We start from the raw sequence: 15,100 nt of genomic DNA, 5'->3' as shown, positions 1-15,100 counted from the left end.
AGGAAGGAAGGAAGGAAGGAAGGAAGGAAGGAAGGAAGGAAGGAAGGAAGGAAGGAAAGAAGGAAGGAAGAAAGGAAGAAAGGAGAAAGACTAACAGATAGAACATACAGAAAGTACATAAAACTGGGAATGTATACTGGCTGAGGAAAATGGAGGAACAAGGCTGGAGTGAATTGATAGCAGACATAATCAAAACACACTATATGTGTTACAAATCTATCAAAACATTAAAATCAAATATATTTTTGTAATTTTATAAACCAAATTTAAATAATTTTATATAAGAAGTTCACAAAGTAACCATACCTAAACAAAATGAATCAAAGCACATTATTAAGTAAAATTAATATCTGGAGTTCAATATTATGGTTAATATTGAAATAATTATCATTTAAAATAATATTTACAAAACCAACTATCAAGATAAAATTTAATCTAAAATAGAATCATATTTTTAAGAATTTACCACAGATAAAAATGGCAGCCAGTTGAGCCCCATTCAGCATTGTGATACAGTGATTTAAATAGACATTTGCATTAATTATGCATCACTGCTCATTTTTCTCAGGCTTTCAAAGTGAAACAAAACCTTTCCTTAACAATAATCTGTTTAAATATTTTATGTCCTTTAAACTTCTATTTCCTTCTATTTCCCATAATTCACCATAGTTTTCACACTTAATCTTCAATATAAATAATTAAAATGAGATGTGTTATTTCAACCGAGCTGTCATTTTTCCATCTACCTAACTGGGCCTTAAAATTTAAATCTGTAGCAAGAGGGAATATCTGAGAAATGTTATCATTATGATAAACATTTGATGAATCTTAATTTGTTATTTCATAGGTCTCTAGTGGTAGAGATAGTGATCAAAGATACATGTTGTCTTCAAACACACACAAAAGATTTTATATGTATATGTATCTGTATCTGTATATGTATATATATTCACACACACACACACACACACACACACATATACATGGAAAGAGGATGAGAGTAGGTAGATAAGGAAATAGATTGAAGCACCATACATAAACATAAGGTAGTGACTCACTAAGTAGGAGAACTCCCTAATCCTTTGGAGTAATTTTAATTTTAAATATTGTTTTGCAAGCATCATTTAGCATCACCACTTTATGGCTGAGCAGATAAAGTTACTAACTCATCTATTGCCCCTTCTTTCCAAAATATGTGCTATGCATTGAATTGACTTGTAACACTCACTAGATTTCAAGATGTTTGGTAAAAATTGAAATTCTCATGATGATGTCTGAAGATATTCTGAGGTGTCACAAATATTAAAGTTAGATCATTAGTATTCCATTGGCAACTTGTCTTTTTTTTCAAGTTCTGAATTTATCTACACAAATTAATAAAGAGATGCATGAAAGTCCATTTCCAAAAGGACTGTGATATAACAGTGATATAATTTTAACCTCCCCCCAAAAAGCTAAAAACTATGTATAGATTCTTTTCAGCAGCATTTTAATAAAGACACTTTCTAGTAAGTACCAAGAAAATAATTAAATCAGAGATGTTAATGTACACCAATTACCTAAAGTACACACAACTTTTTCCTGAGAATTCGGTAAAACAAAGTTCTTCCCAAATGAGAGGAACATCTCCTCCACACAGAATGGCTGCCAAGGATGTCAGTCCATAGATTCCTTATTAACACTCACTTCAATGGACAAGCTACTCAGTGACATCCCTATAACTGAGTGCTCAAAACTAGACACTGGTATTAGTGAAAGTGGGTGCTATTACTAATTATTCCTAGATATCATTTGGAAACTCACATTGTTTCTACTACACACAGGGCTTCTCCATTTTCATGGTTGAAAAATATATTAAAATTTATCGTGGTGAATGGAAATCTATTACCTTTCCATTTTAAGTGGTGTGACCATCAGAGTATGTTTCTAACCGTTGATGTATGGCTCTAGGATAACAGGGATTTTAGAAATGAAAACTGTGATAAGAGTTCATACAAAATGACTCATTCAGTGGTCCCCGTATTTCCTAAGCTTGTTTAATGACAACTGAATCCATTGTGATTCTAGAAGGCTTATACGCATAAATGTAAAAATGTCTTCTTATAATTTAATTTCTGAATCTGTAAAAATATATTAGGTCTTCTATATAACACATTCTTTTAGTTAAAAACAATCTGTTTTCTCAGGTCTTCTTTTAAAATGAAATCCCAAATCTTTTACTTTGTATATACGACACTGATCAAATGCTAGTGTGTGTGTGTGTGTGTGTGTGTGTGTGTGTACATACCACATTTGTAGTATATATATATACTACAAATTAGTATATATATACAGTATATATTTAGTATATATATATATACTAAATATACTAATTATGCATAGCATATATAAATATATAGCTATATTTAAACTTCTATTCATTTTCTTCAATTAAAAACTTATTCAGGCACTTGAAATTTGTGTTTTCTTGTGTTCAATAAGATTTCTTTTAAATACACTGTAATGATAAAAGTTTCTAAGTTATTAAGTAGTACAAAATACTTAGTTTAACAGGCTTAAAAACTTTGTAAAGTTAATTAGTAGACATACTGCATTAGGAATGCATAGGTTATATAAAATGTTAAGAAAATTAAATGATTGCAAGCTAGAAACAAATAGTAGTAACAATTCCTTTTGTTTATTTCCTGCTCTTTTTCTTTAGGCAAGGTCTTACTCAAAGCTCAAACTGACCTCAGACTCACAATGTAATCCAGACTGCCTTTATAATTCAGACTTTGTTGCTGAATTATATGTGTATGCCACCAAACCCAGCTATGGAGAAGGCAGATCTGAAAAATCTTTTTCATTAATGGGAACAGATTTCCTTCCTCTTCAACATAACATTCATAAATTAGAAAGCTTTCATTGTTTGATACATTTCCTTGACATAATTTAGTTTATGTGCATAGTCTAGTGCCTATGTCACTAACCAACTTAATGAATAATTCATATGTATCTATGTGGTCTAAGACAGATCTTTTACAACATGTAGGTTAGAGCCAAGCAGTTAACAAAACAATGGCTATCACCTCTTCAGAGTTGATGATTGAATAATTACTATGCTGCTGATAAAAGTATGCAGTGGGTCTATTTATTACCTACGTCTCTATCTTTGTTAAAAGAAAAAAAAAAAAACAACATTTTCTCTTCCCTTGGCAAAATCTAAGCCAACACTTCTGATGTGTCTTTTCCTTTCCAGTTCATATATATTGTCCTGGATTCTTTTCCATGAAAGACTTGTGTAGCTCATTTAATACAGATATGTATTAAAATACTTCCTAAATAATTTGTGTGAATATATAAATGGAAAGTAACTCCCAGGGAACACAATTTTTTAGGTAATATCTCTTAAGTAATCTGACCCTAAGGTAACTAAGAATTTATGTGCTAAGAGGAAGATGACTGTTGTATGTCATGTTTTTGTATGCTTTGGTTTTTTTTTTTTTTTTCCTTTTGTTTTCGAGAGTGACTACCATAACTTCAACTTAGTGCATTGAGGGAAATATAGTTAACTGTTTCCATTATTCAATTCAGAAAAGATGAGATATTCCAAATCTTTCAAAGTCAACTTTTTTTGAATTTTCCTAAGATGTTATGTAACTAGGTCATTCTAGATTTGAACTTATATTTTATTTTAAAGAGCAAAAATGATTATAACATAAGGATCCTGCCTGGCAAAATGATTTACCAGAACAACTAATATTGGAGACTTAGTCTGAAAGTATTAGAAATAAGAAGTCTGGGGGTACTGGTTAGTTCATATTGTTGTTCCTCCTATAGGGTTGCAGACCCCTTCAGCTCCTTGAGTACTTTCTCTAGCTCCTCCATTGGGGGCCCTGTGTTCCAGACAATAGATGACTGTGAGCATCCACTTCTGTATTTGCCAGGCACTGTGGCCAGGAAATGAGAGTGGGTGGGCAGGGGAGCATGTGGGGGGGGGGCAGGTATAGGGGATTTTCAGAGAAGAAACTAGGAAAGGGGATAGCATTTGAAATGTAAATGAAGAAAATACATAATTAAAAAAAAAAAAAAAGAAGCCTGTATTCTAACCTGCCCGAACACCAGTAGCTTCAGGTAAATGACTGTTGCCTAGTGTCAGAGTGATGCATTCAATTCTACTAAGAACTAGAATTAAAAGTTTAAAAGTAATTAATTATTATATAATTCCTAAGCTGCTCAATTTTAGTTATGACAGAACTAAATAATAAAATGAGGACACTTGGAAAACACTGACAAGATGAAACTGTTATGATAAAACCTCACTGCATGTGCTCAAGTCACATTTGATTCATTTTTAATCCTCTTACATTAAATAAAATTGTCAGCCATTTCCTGACCCCAAAAAAGACAAAGAAAAAATATGCATCTTATAAAGTGATTTGGATCATTTGCCCAAACTCAAAAATTAATAAATTTCTTTTTTGACTGGTTCAACAAGACTGGGTTCAACAGGATAATTAACCATGACTTTTTCTAATCTCTTTGGGGGTAAAACTTACTTATTGGAAATTTCAAACTGCTTTATTCACTAGAATTGCAGAAAATTAAAATTACGTTAGAGCAATGTATGTGTTAAGGACAAAAGTCCTTTAAACACACATGTATTTTGTTTTCTGAACTTTGGAAGTAGTTGTTGTACTGTGAATCAATTCATAATAGAACTTAGTGCTGGTCACTTTAAAAATGCTTGGAGACTATTTAGATTTGATAGTGATAAAATTATTCTGTGGTGCTAATTATCTGAAGAGGTTGTTATATTGCTTATTTTCAAATACAAGTTTCTGTGATTTCCAGTAAGTATGATTTATATCATTTGTTGAATAGTATTACAGATCATGAGTGAATTCTGGGTATTTAGAATTAATATAATGAGACACAATACAATTACTTTAATATATTTAAAAGTATAACTGTTATACATGATACTTTTATGAAAGAAGTTATAAACATAATCTTGTGTTGAACCATCTAATCCTGGTCTTGGGTTATGCCTACTTTTCTGAAAGATGACTGACTTCACTGAAAAATGAGTGTGATGTTTAGGAAATTAAATATTAAATTAAAGAATATTTTTCAATGTCTAAACTATGTGAGAATTGGGCCATATAATTAAAAAAACACATAATGTCCAAAGAAAGAATGGAGTTTAAAATAGTTATTTTTTAACACATTAATTATTTTAAAATCATGTTTTGCCAACAATTGAATATACATAAATATTTAAGGGAAATATTTAGTAACATATATGATTTTATTGCCAAAATATATAAAGATTTATGAATCCATAAAGTGATAAAATACCCAATAGCAATTGAATCAAGATTATTAGTTTTAAAATATTTAGGAAAGCTTTCTTCCCAGGAAAAAAATCCAAATGTCAACAATAAAGATAACTGGAGAAATTGTTGACTCATTGGGATCAATGCAAACAAACCCAATGAGATGGTGGTAAAGAAAGACATATAAGCAAAATCCAGGATGGAGAAATATTGAGTGTTGATTTAATGATTCTAGAGTATAAGAACTAGCTGCAAGAAAGAAAAGAAATCACTAAATCCAGAAGAGAGGGTGGAAAGATAGGAAGATCCAGGTGATCATGTAGTTTACTCTGACATTCTTTTCCTAGTCAGAAATCCCTAACCTGTGCCAATAAGTTCAAGTACACTCCATACTTTCTCCTCTATAAAATTCAGGATTTCAAAAAACTCATTAGGAAAACTAACTAGTGCTAAGTAAGCATCATAAGATGCATAGATCTATGTCTTCTATACACAACAGGCTGCATGGATAGACATCTGAATTCAGTATGATTGTGACTGCCCACACAAGACCGGCACAGACTATATCTCAACATAGAAAGGGGAGTTGCCGATTATGTAGTCATATCTCTAGTCAAAGAGCTATTGACAATCACTGTCTTATAAAAGAGGGGTAGATAGTTTTCTATAGGAATGTAAGCCCTTGTAAGTTAACCAGGCTTCACTGAAAAGTAAATATTCATGAATATATGGGTAACAAAAATTGGACTGGCAATGTGTAAAAAAACAAAAAAGAGGACACAAATATGAGTGAATAGAAAAAGGATATTGGCAGGGCAGTGGTGACACACGCCTTTAATCCTTGCACTTAGGAGGCAGAGACAGGCACATTTCTGAATTTGAGGCCAGCCTGGTCTACAGAGTGAGTTCAAGGACAGCCAAGGCTATGTACAGAGAGACTCTGTCTCAAAAACAAAAACAACAACAAAAAAAAAACAAGCAAACAAACAAAACAAAAAACAAAAAACAAAAAAAAACAAAAAAAAAAGAAAAAGGGGATTGTTTTACAAGGAATTTAGGAGTAATGTAAATATGATAAAGCACATTGCAGAAAATATTAAAGAACTAGAAAAATTCATTTAAAAAGCCATAATTCAAATATAGCTAAGCAACAAAAGAACTGAAAACTAAAGCTAACCCACTGCCACACATAACTAAAAATTCAAAACTTTTGATGGAACATTCAGCAACATGAAAAGCTACCTCTCATACATATTTCAAAATTTTGTTTCTTTTGTTTGTGTGTTTGTTTGTTTTCAAGACAGAGCTTCTCTGTGTAGCCCCGGCTGTCCTGGAACTCACTCTGTAGACCAGGCTGGCCTTGAACTCAGAAATCTGCCTGCCTCTGCCTCCCAAGTACCAGGATTAAAGGTGTGTGCCACCACCACCCGGCCAAATTTTGTTTCTTAAGGTACTACAAAGATTAATAAGCATGTGCTATCAAACTAGAACACAATGAAATGATTAATCATTTTTTCATCATCAAGTCAGACACAATCTGTGTTGGATCAGATTTGCTGTTGTGGAAAACTATTTAATGAAAAAAATCAAAATTCACCAAAATTATTCTCCCCTCCCCGAAATGTTACAGTCTTTACTGAGAAGTTCATGTTATGACAATTAACAAAAATATTACTAGACTAACAAAAATTTTCATACTTTACATTTTCCTGAAAATGTTAAAACAGTAGTTATAAAAACACATTTTCACCACTTTTCACAGAAAATAAGTTGTATAAATACCTATCATTTATTGTTATTAAAAATAACTTATACAGATCTTCAAATTCAACAGTGACCTGCTGATACTATTCAAGTATGCCTTTGGTAAGGTGACTCTCTCTCTCTCTCTCTCTGTCTCTCTCTCTCTCTCTTCCCCTCTCTCTCCCCCCCCTCTCAAGTGCTAACTTTCAAAGAGAACCCCAAGATCTTTTCTAAATATGGATTTTTTTCTTGCCTGTAATAGAAATCATATTACTCCAATATTGCTGAAGAAGATATGCTGTTTACATAAAAACATTAGAGGTGCATTCCTAGACCCTCCCTATTTATTTTTGTTCAAGGAAAGATCACAAACTGTCAGCTGAGAAAAGGAGAACCCAGAGGTAATATCCAGATAGCTGGCCCTAGTCACCATGACTGTTGACATACAGCTGAAAGCCACCTCCCCAAAGAAAGGAAATCAATGTTAATCGAAAAGCAACTGTTTCAAAGATGTGGTTTTATGATTATACTTGTTTTTCACGTTCCTAAAAGTTATGCTTGTGACCAACAGGAAGGAAAAGAACATGTGCATTTACAAGGCGTGTTCTGTGAAGAGTGATTTCTACTTACATCCCTTCATTTAAAAGGATTTGCTAGGGCCATCAGATTGGCTCTAGTGGAAACAGCCCAATTACTAGTAAAAACTGCCTCAGGCCTTAAGGGCCTATGGGCTTTAAAATCCATGATGTTAGACAGAGTATTGGCATCTTTAAGAAGACAGACAGAAAGCACACTAAACACTTGCTAGAAACTATTCTTAACACTGCTCCAAAGTGTTATTGCCCTCATTAAACTCCAGGTACAGATAGAAATTAGTTCTCATGCTTTCAAAGTAGCCAAACTGAGTGAAGGCCAATAGAACAAGGACATAAAATAAACAGCAGAGTAAACAGATAAAAGCAGTTTGCATGTGTAGCTTTTCACAGAATCAGAGCTATTCAAACATTAAGCAAATCAGGACTCAGAAACATAGAAATCAACAAACGTAAAAGTAGCTTTGTTTTATATATTTAAGAGACTTGTATTAAGCTGCTTTGTATCTTTAAAATTTTTGAATTAGTTATAGTGAGGAGGATTGCATTAAGTGAAGTATCCAGTCCTGCATGGCAAAAGAGGTGTGTAACACAGTTCTTCCTCCTGGAGCAGAGCCAGCAGGATATGAGCCTCCAAGAGTGTTGATGGTTGCTAGGCAAAAGACTTGATAATTTACTTTATGGTCCTTCCTCTGGAGTATTATTCCTGCCAAAGTTAATGACTTCAAGATAATTAGAAACAGCATGAGTCCAGTCTGGAAGGCAAGGGTGTGTCTAATGTCTTCAGCAAAAATGGTGAACACTGTCACTTTCAGGACAGCCCATAAGGCTGTGGGAAAAAGCTTTGAAAACATGACTTCAAAAAACTATAATTTCTCAACTACGCAAAATATAAGGATGCAATATGAATTACATGAATTATTAAGGTGTATGAATTAGGCTTCATACACCTAAAAGAACACAGGTAGCTGCACTATGAGCCAGCTTGTCAGAAAGATACTAAGGAACTAGCATATGTATCAGAAGAGGCAGGCCCTAGTCGGCCATCATTGGGAAGGGAGGGCCCTTGGTCTTGCAAACTTTATATGCCTCAGTACAGGGGAAAGCCAGGGCCAAGAAGTGGGAGTGGGTGGCAGAGGGTGTGGGGGAATTTTGGGATAGCATTTGAAATGTAAATGAAGAAAATACCTAATTTAAAAAAAGAGAAAGAGATTTGGGAAATAATGATTGCAGGCCAAGATCCCACCCAGCTAAATTTATTGTTTGTGCTTACAAAAACAGGCAGATTCTTCAGTTCAGGGTCAGCCTGGGGTAGAGCTAGCTTTGGCCCATGCAGGGCCAGAATGGGGATCTCAGAGTAGATCCTGCTACCTTATTGTCTGTGCTTACAAAGGCAGGCATATCTCTGAATTCACCACTATGTTAAACAATGTGATGGTTGTCTTTTCTAAGAATCAAGGAGCTAAAGTCACAAAGAGAACCTGGAATGGAGGATTGAATTGATATGTAAATGAAGGCTTTGGCTTGCAAGAGAGAGCCATCCAGACAGAACCGCCTGGAGAGTGATTACAGCTCCTCTAGAATTTTCAGAAAACCTAAAAGCTATCCTAGAGAGCTGTTACACTGGCTTTAGACTTTTTTTGTTTGTTTGTTTGTTTTTGTTTTTTGGTTTTTTTTTTTGTTTGTTTGTTTTTTGGGTGTTTTGTTTGTTTGGGTGTTTGTTTTACTTTGGTCAGAAAATGCATGAGCTATCCAGGAGCTTGTAGAATTTTTTCTTGCAAGAGAGCGTAGAAAGCCATCTTGAAGAGACTGCAGAGCCAAGAGCTATCTCGAGCAGATGACAGAGCTGTCAGATTGTACCCATGATTGACATCCAGTTCACAAACACCCTGTCCTCAGGATCCCTGACCAAACTGAGGCTGGCCCTTGTTCAGTGTAGTTCTATTATACTCTTATATTATGTAAAAATTATGAAGACAGGCCACATACGAAGCAGTTGGACATTCTTTCCAGGCATCTGTGGGTATTTAACCTGTTTGTGGATATGAGAGGATGGACAAAGGTAGTGATGTGATTTCTAGGTGTAAGTGGGACATGTATGGATAGGTAAGTCAACAGAAAGCAAAACCGAGGGGCTCCCATCAAAACGCATTTCTTATCTGTTAGTTCTTTAAACTATCCAACAAATCTTTTTAAGCTCTACAAAGCTGTAGGGAAATTTGTAATTATTAGGAACATAAATCTGAAAGGACTTTACCCAGAGAGATAAGTAAATAAAGCTAACATGACACTGTAAATGCTAAAGGTGGATTGCCCATGGTCTCTGTATTGACTTCATTTTCATTGCTATGACACAATACCCTGATCAGAAAACAGCTTAGGGTACAAAGGTGGCTTAGTCTTCCAGGTTACAGAACCTCATAGAAGGAAGTCACAGTGGTAGGACCTCAAAGCAGCTAGTCACGCTTCATTCATGCTCAAGAGTGGAGAGAAATACATGTATTGGCCTGCCTGCCTGTCTGCTTGCTTGCTTGACTTCTCCTCACAATACAATCCCAGTGACTTAGATATTGCACTTCTCAGTGGGCTGGGTCTATATCAATTAAAGCATACATATCTGACAGTGGATGATATAATTTTAGGCATGCATGTATTTCCATTTTTGAAATTCACTTATTGCTATAGGACACACAGAGTCAAACATTCATCATTCAAGAAAATAATGATTACTTTTGTGATTCTGACTTTCAAATTGTAGAATTCACCATAATCTATAGCATAATTAAGTAATGGCAAAAAATTTTATCATGAAAATGACTCATTGCTAGCTTCTTGACTATTTTAACTACCTGATTGAGGGTGATCTGTAGCCTCCCATATTGTGTTTTTGTTTGGAGTAATCCAGATCTAGCTTCTGACCTACTTAAATTCTCCTTTTCCTATTTAGATGTTATAATATCTTTAGTTTCTATCTTTGGAAACAGATTGCCCTTTTCCCTAAGTTCAATGTCCCTTTTAAAATTCTTGGGTGATAACAGTTCATTCTGTCCATCTCCCTTTTTACACGTGCTAGGGTACAAGCCTGGGTAGTAAGAACAAGAACATCCCAGGTGCTCATGAATGTGGTGGAAAATGGGCTCTGTCCAGGTTACACAATCAGCTCTGCTCTTTAGTGTCAACTTCTTAGTTCACATAGAAACTACAACATATAAACTCTGAAACTGACCATTTCTATGCTGTTTGTAAAACAGTTGTTCTTCTTTTACATTTTTCAATTAAAAATTATAAAAATATCTAATACTGAGGTTTTAAAATCAATATCCCACAAATAAGACATTTATTATTAAAGCAGTTTGATATGGGACAAATTAAAATAACTTTAAAAATGAGTCCAAAACTTGTCTCTCAACTGTCATCCCCTGGACCAGGACAGAGATAAGCTTTATTCACAGTTGATCTAAGTTAAAGTGGTTAAAAGCTTCCCACCTGCAACTGCCATCTCTGTTTCCTTCCCTAAACTTTCATTACTAAACTCATAACACAAGAGCAGCGTTCATGATGTCAAGAGTAACAAGTTTCTTCTTTTGTAATAAAACATTGGTTATCATGTTCCATCCATGAATACTAACAGCATGTGTGTGTGTGTGTGTGTGTGTGTGTGTATGTGTGTGTGTTTGTGTGTGTGTATACAGGCCAAATGAACATTTACCTATATTCTGTTTTTTCAGTCCTTTGAAATTCTCTAAAATTTATTTACTGTCCCACATCTCCTATAAAAAATGGTATGGAGGTTTTCAAATCATATGGACTTATTGCAGGTTCACAGTCCTGTGAGGTTTCAACCCTTTTGCATATTAATGTGTTTATATGCCCTCTTTTCTTGTCAGTTCATTTCATTCAACCATCAGAGACTGAAGAAGAAAAGCCTCTTAGACTGCCCTAGCATTATTTGACACCCATGATGGTCACTGAGCATTAATTCAGATCACATTTTTCCAACAATCCCCAATCACTCACATTGTTAATGCAAGCCTCACATAATTCCTCATAATACATTTCCTTCCTCCATTAGTTCCTTATTTATATTGTATTTTAAAAATTTCTATAAGAAATGATTTCCATTCAAGAAATTACCAACAAAGTAATATGTAAAGGTTATATAAATGTCACCTCTTTCCTGCAGATTTTGCATTTTCTGTTGAACTCTGTGAACATCTGGACAGAATTTCTACTATAAAAGGAAGTACTTCTAGTCACAAAGTACTGTTCTTGAAATAGCACTTTGACTTGACACAGGGCAAAAAAAAGTGTGAAAAGGTCTTTCTAATCACACATTCACACACATACAATGCCTCAATTTTTCTTTCTCATATAAAATTCTGGATTATAAGTAGGTTCTTACTGACTTTTCTATTCTTCATACTTGTTTATTATAAAATCAGTTACTGACATTATATATAGGTTCATAAATCAGTGCATACCATTTAGTATGCAAACTGCCCTTTTAAGCTATATAACAGATTACTATGTGAGAAAGAATATGAAGGTGTAAGTTGTTGTTGTTCCTATGGGTAGCATAAGAAGGTCACTGAATGCTTTGAAGCCATATCTAAAACATCAAAGAAAAGTCATTCAATAGTTTTGTTAATATATACAAAATCCTCTTATGTTTATTTTGATATTCCATTCTACATTTTGACACCATGAAGGCAATAATTATACTTCTCTTGCAACATTTATGTATTTAATTAGATATTTGTTTGTTTGTTTATTTATAAAGCTGGATATACTTAAAGCCCTGATGTTCATGCTTCGATTTTCTGTTATTTCCTTCTCATTTTAATATATTAATATTCTGTCTTTTGGGGAAATAAGTAATATTGCTATTGGAGAAAGAAATAAATCAAAAGGAAATTATAAAAGTAACTCTCACAAAATTTTATCATCATCATCATGAAATTGAATTATTATAAAACTCCTTATTTCTAAAGTATTTTCAAATAAGTAATATTTAAATGTTTGTAGATTTTAAAGAATGCAAAAAATGTTTCATTGATTCTTTACTTAAACTTATTAAGAGCTTACTAAATCATTCCTGTTTAAATACAAGTTAAAAGTTTCCTTGTATGTATTAAAATAAATTTGAATATCTGCATGTACATCTTTCTTTAATTGGGTATTTAAAAAGTTAGGAGAGTTTTTAAAATGCCTGTTTAAGATTCTTACTTTAGGTGAAAATTATTTTAGCCTAAACCATTCTCACATAAATTTTCCATGATATTCTGATAATGAATAACATTTTACTTTAGCTCTTAGGATAGTAAGAACAATGAAACAGATATTCAACATGTTTAAAATTTTACTTCCCCTTTTAGAAGATGGCAAATTTCTGCACTGCATACCTGGGGATATGATATAGAAGAAATCTTTGAATTCATCCATCCACACTTCTGCCAGTCTTCTGTTGTTCTTGTTAATGACATGGCCAGTGCCACCAGGGAATGTGTATGGAGTTGCCTTTCGAAAAACATGACCGACATGAGAGCAAGTCACAATCTCCAAAGAACCTCCACATTGCCAGATCTGGGGAGAAGAATAATCTCATATAAGAACCAAGATGAATTATACAATGAGAATTCTTGTCATGACCAAAGTTTAGGCAGAACATAGAGATGTGACATATTTCAACAAAATATTCTGTAGATGCAGATTTTGTGCTAGGATAGTGACATTTTATTAAGGAAGATCATGTCCTTAAATATTTGCAGCTAAGATCTAACTCTTTTCATGTTATTTTACTAGGTAACCCAAGTTTCAGTGCCCAGTATTTATCTAGTTATTATTTAGTAGATAATTTAGTATCTAACTTCTGCTATGAGTGAATCTCATTGTGAAGTGATAAAGACAAGCAATGTCAAAATTCAAATTTGATTTGCAAAAAAATCTGTCACAATACTCGTCCATTTGTGATTGTAAATGCTTACCCAGCCCCAGCTATCAAATTTTTCCTAAACCATATACACACTGATGTTACTATTCTCACTAATGTTTTAGGATACTTTTCCTTCTGCCAAACATGAATATATCTTTCAAAATTAGTTTTCCGAGGTCATTTTTCGAGGTCTTTTCTTTGGAGAGACTGAGTAGTGTTTTAATTAATTAAATCATAAGCATTGTTTTAGCAATGAGTAGAGTGTGCTATATTGTGGCCATTTATTTATTCAAGAAAAATACTGTTAAAGATTCTTTGAAAGGGGGAAATGTTAGAAAACATACGTTGTATTTCTTGATATTTTCAGATGTGTGTAGTTGAAGGCAAGTGTTATATAAAGTTTTCACAAAGTTTTACTTCAAAAATTTCATTGTATAGCCAAAGCTGTATTATTATTTTATGTGTATGAATCAATGTATACACTGGCTCCCATGGCAATAAGTTTTGGGTCTGTATATTCAAGTAATTTTGGATTGAAAATATTGGGAAATGCTATCTTTATTAAACATGCACAGGGTTTTTGTTGTTGAAAATAGAAAATTTGGCAAGTAAGATGGCTCATGGAATAAGGACTCTCTTTGTAGCCTGATAGCGTAGTTAAATTCCCAGAACCTGAATGTTGGAAAGACATACATGATTCTAGAAGGTTGTTCTCTAACCTATATATGTGTACCATAAATACACACACACACACACACACACACTCACACACTAATATAACAAAGAACAAAAATATAGAGTACAAACTATTGCATAGCAACATTTGCAGTGCATTAAAGTGTACACTCTTCAGATGTTTTCAAGTTCAAAAGAGGTATGAAATGCTCATATTTAAATATTGTGAGTTTGACATAATGGGCTTGAATAGTCAGAGTTCTTGGCTCACGGTGTATGGTAGTTTGAATAAAAATGCCTTCACATGCTCATAGAGACTTGATATTATTGGAAGGTGTGTAGATACCGCCTTATTGGAGGAAGGGAGGACAGGTGTTATACTGGGGGAAAGAGTAGGATTTGAGGTCTCAGATGATCAAGCCAGAAAAGTGTCTGACTATCTCTTCCTGCTGTCTATGGAACCAGACATAGAACTGTAGAGCTCAGAGCTACCTCTCTAGGACCATGCGTCCCTGCATGCCTCTATGCTTCCTACTAACCATTTGAACTCCATGTTTTCCTTTGTAATAGTTGCTGTGATTATGGTACCTCTTCAGAGCAATAGAAACCCTAAGATACTGTGACAGGAATTGGAACTAATTGCCCCATCCCCATACATATTAAAGACTACCAGATTACGTGCACGTGAACACACACACACACACACACACACACACACACACACACACACACATGAGAGAGAGAGAGAGAGAGAGAGAGAGAAATAGAATTATTACTACTGCTCTATACAAACATTACATATATATGCTTATTGCTCATAAACTAGTAGCTATTATTAT

General features: G+C 33.8%; 1 protein-coding gene across 5 annotated transcripts in view; it reads right to left on the bottom strand.

The window, feature by feature from the left end:
* Nucleotides 1–15,100, bottom strand: part of Galnt13 (polypeptide N-acetylgalactosaminyltransferase 13) — a 617,871-nt gene that overhangs the window by 167,229 nt on the left and 435,542 nt on the right. For all 5 annotated transcript variants that reach the window (XM_021153165.2, XM_029474531.1, XM_029474530.1 and 2 more), the window contains one exon: nt 13,057–13,237. In XM_021153165.2, the coding sequence (XP_021008824.1) occupies nt 13,057–13,237 (181 nt within the window). The remainder of the gene's footprint in view (nt 1–13,056; nt 13,238–15,100) is intronic.

This window comes from Mus caroli, chromosome 2 (assembly GCF_900094665.2).
Source record: "Mus caroli chromosome 2, CAROLI_EIJ_v1.1, whole genome shotgun sequence".
NCBI classification, from domain to species: domain Eukaryota; kingdom Metazoa; phylum Chordata; class Mammalia; order Rodentia; family Muridae; genus Mus; species Mus caroli.
This window is presented reverse-complemented; position numbering and strand designations above follow the sequence as displayed.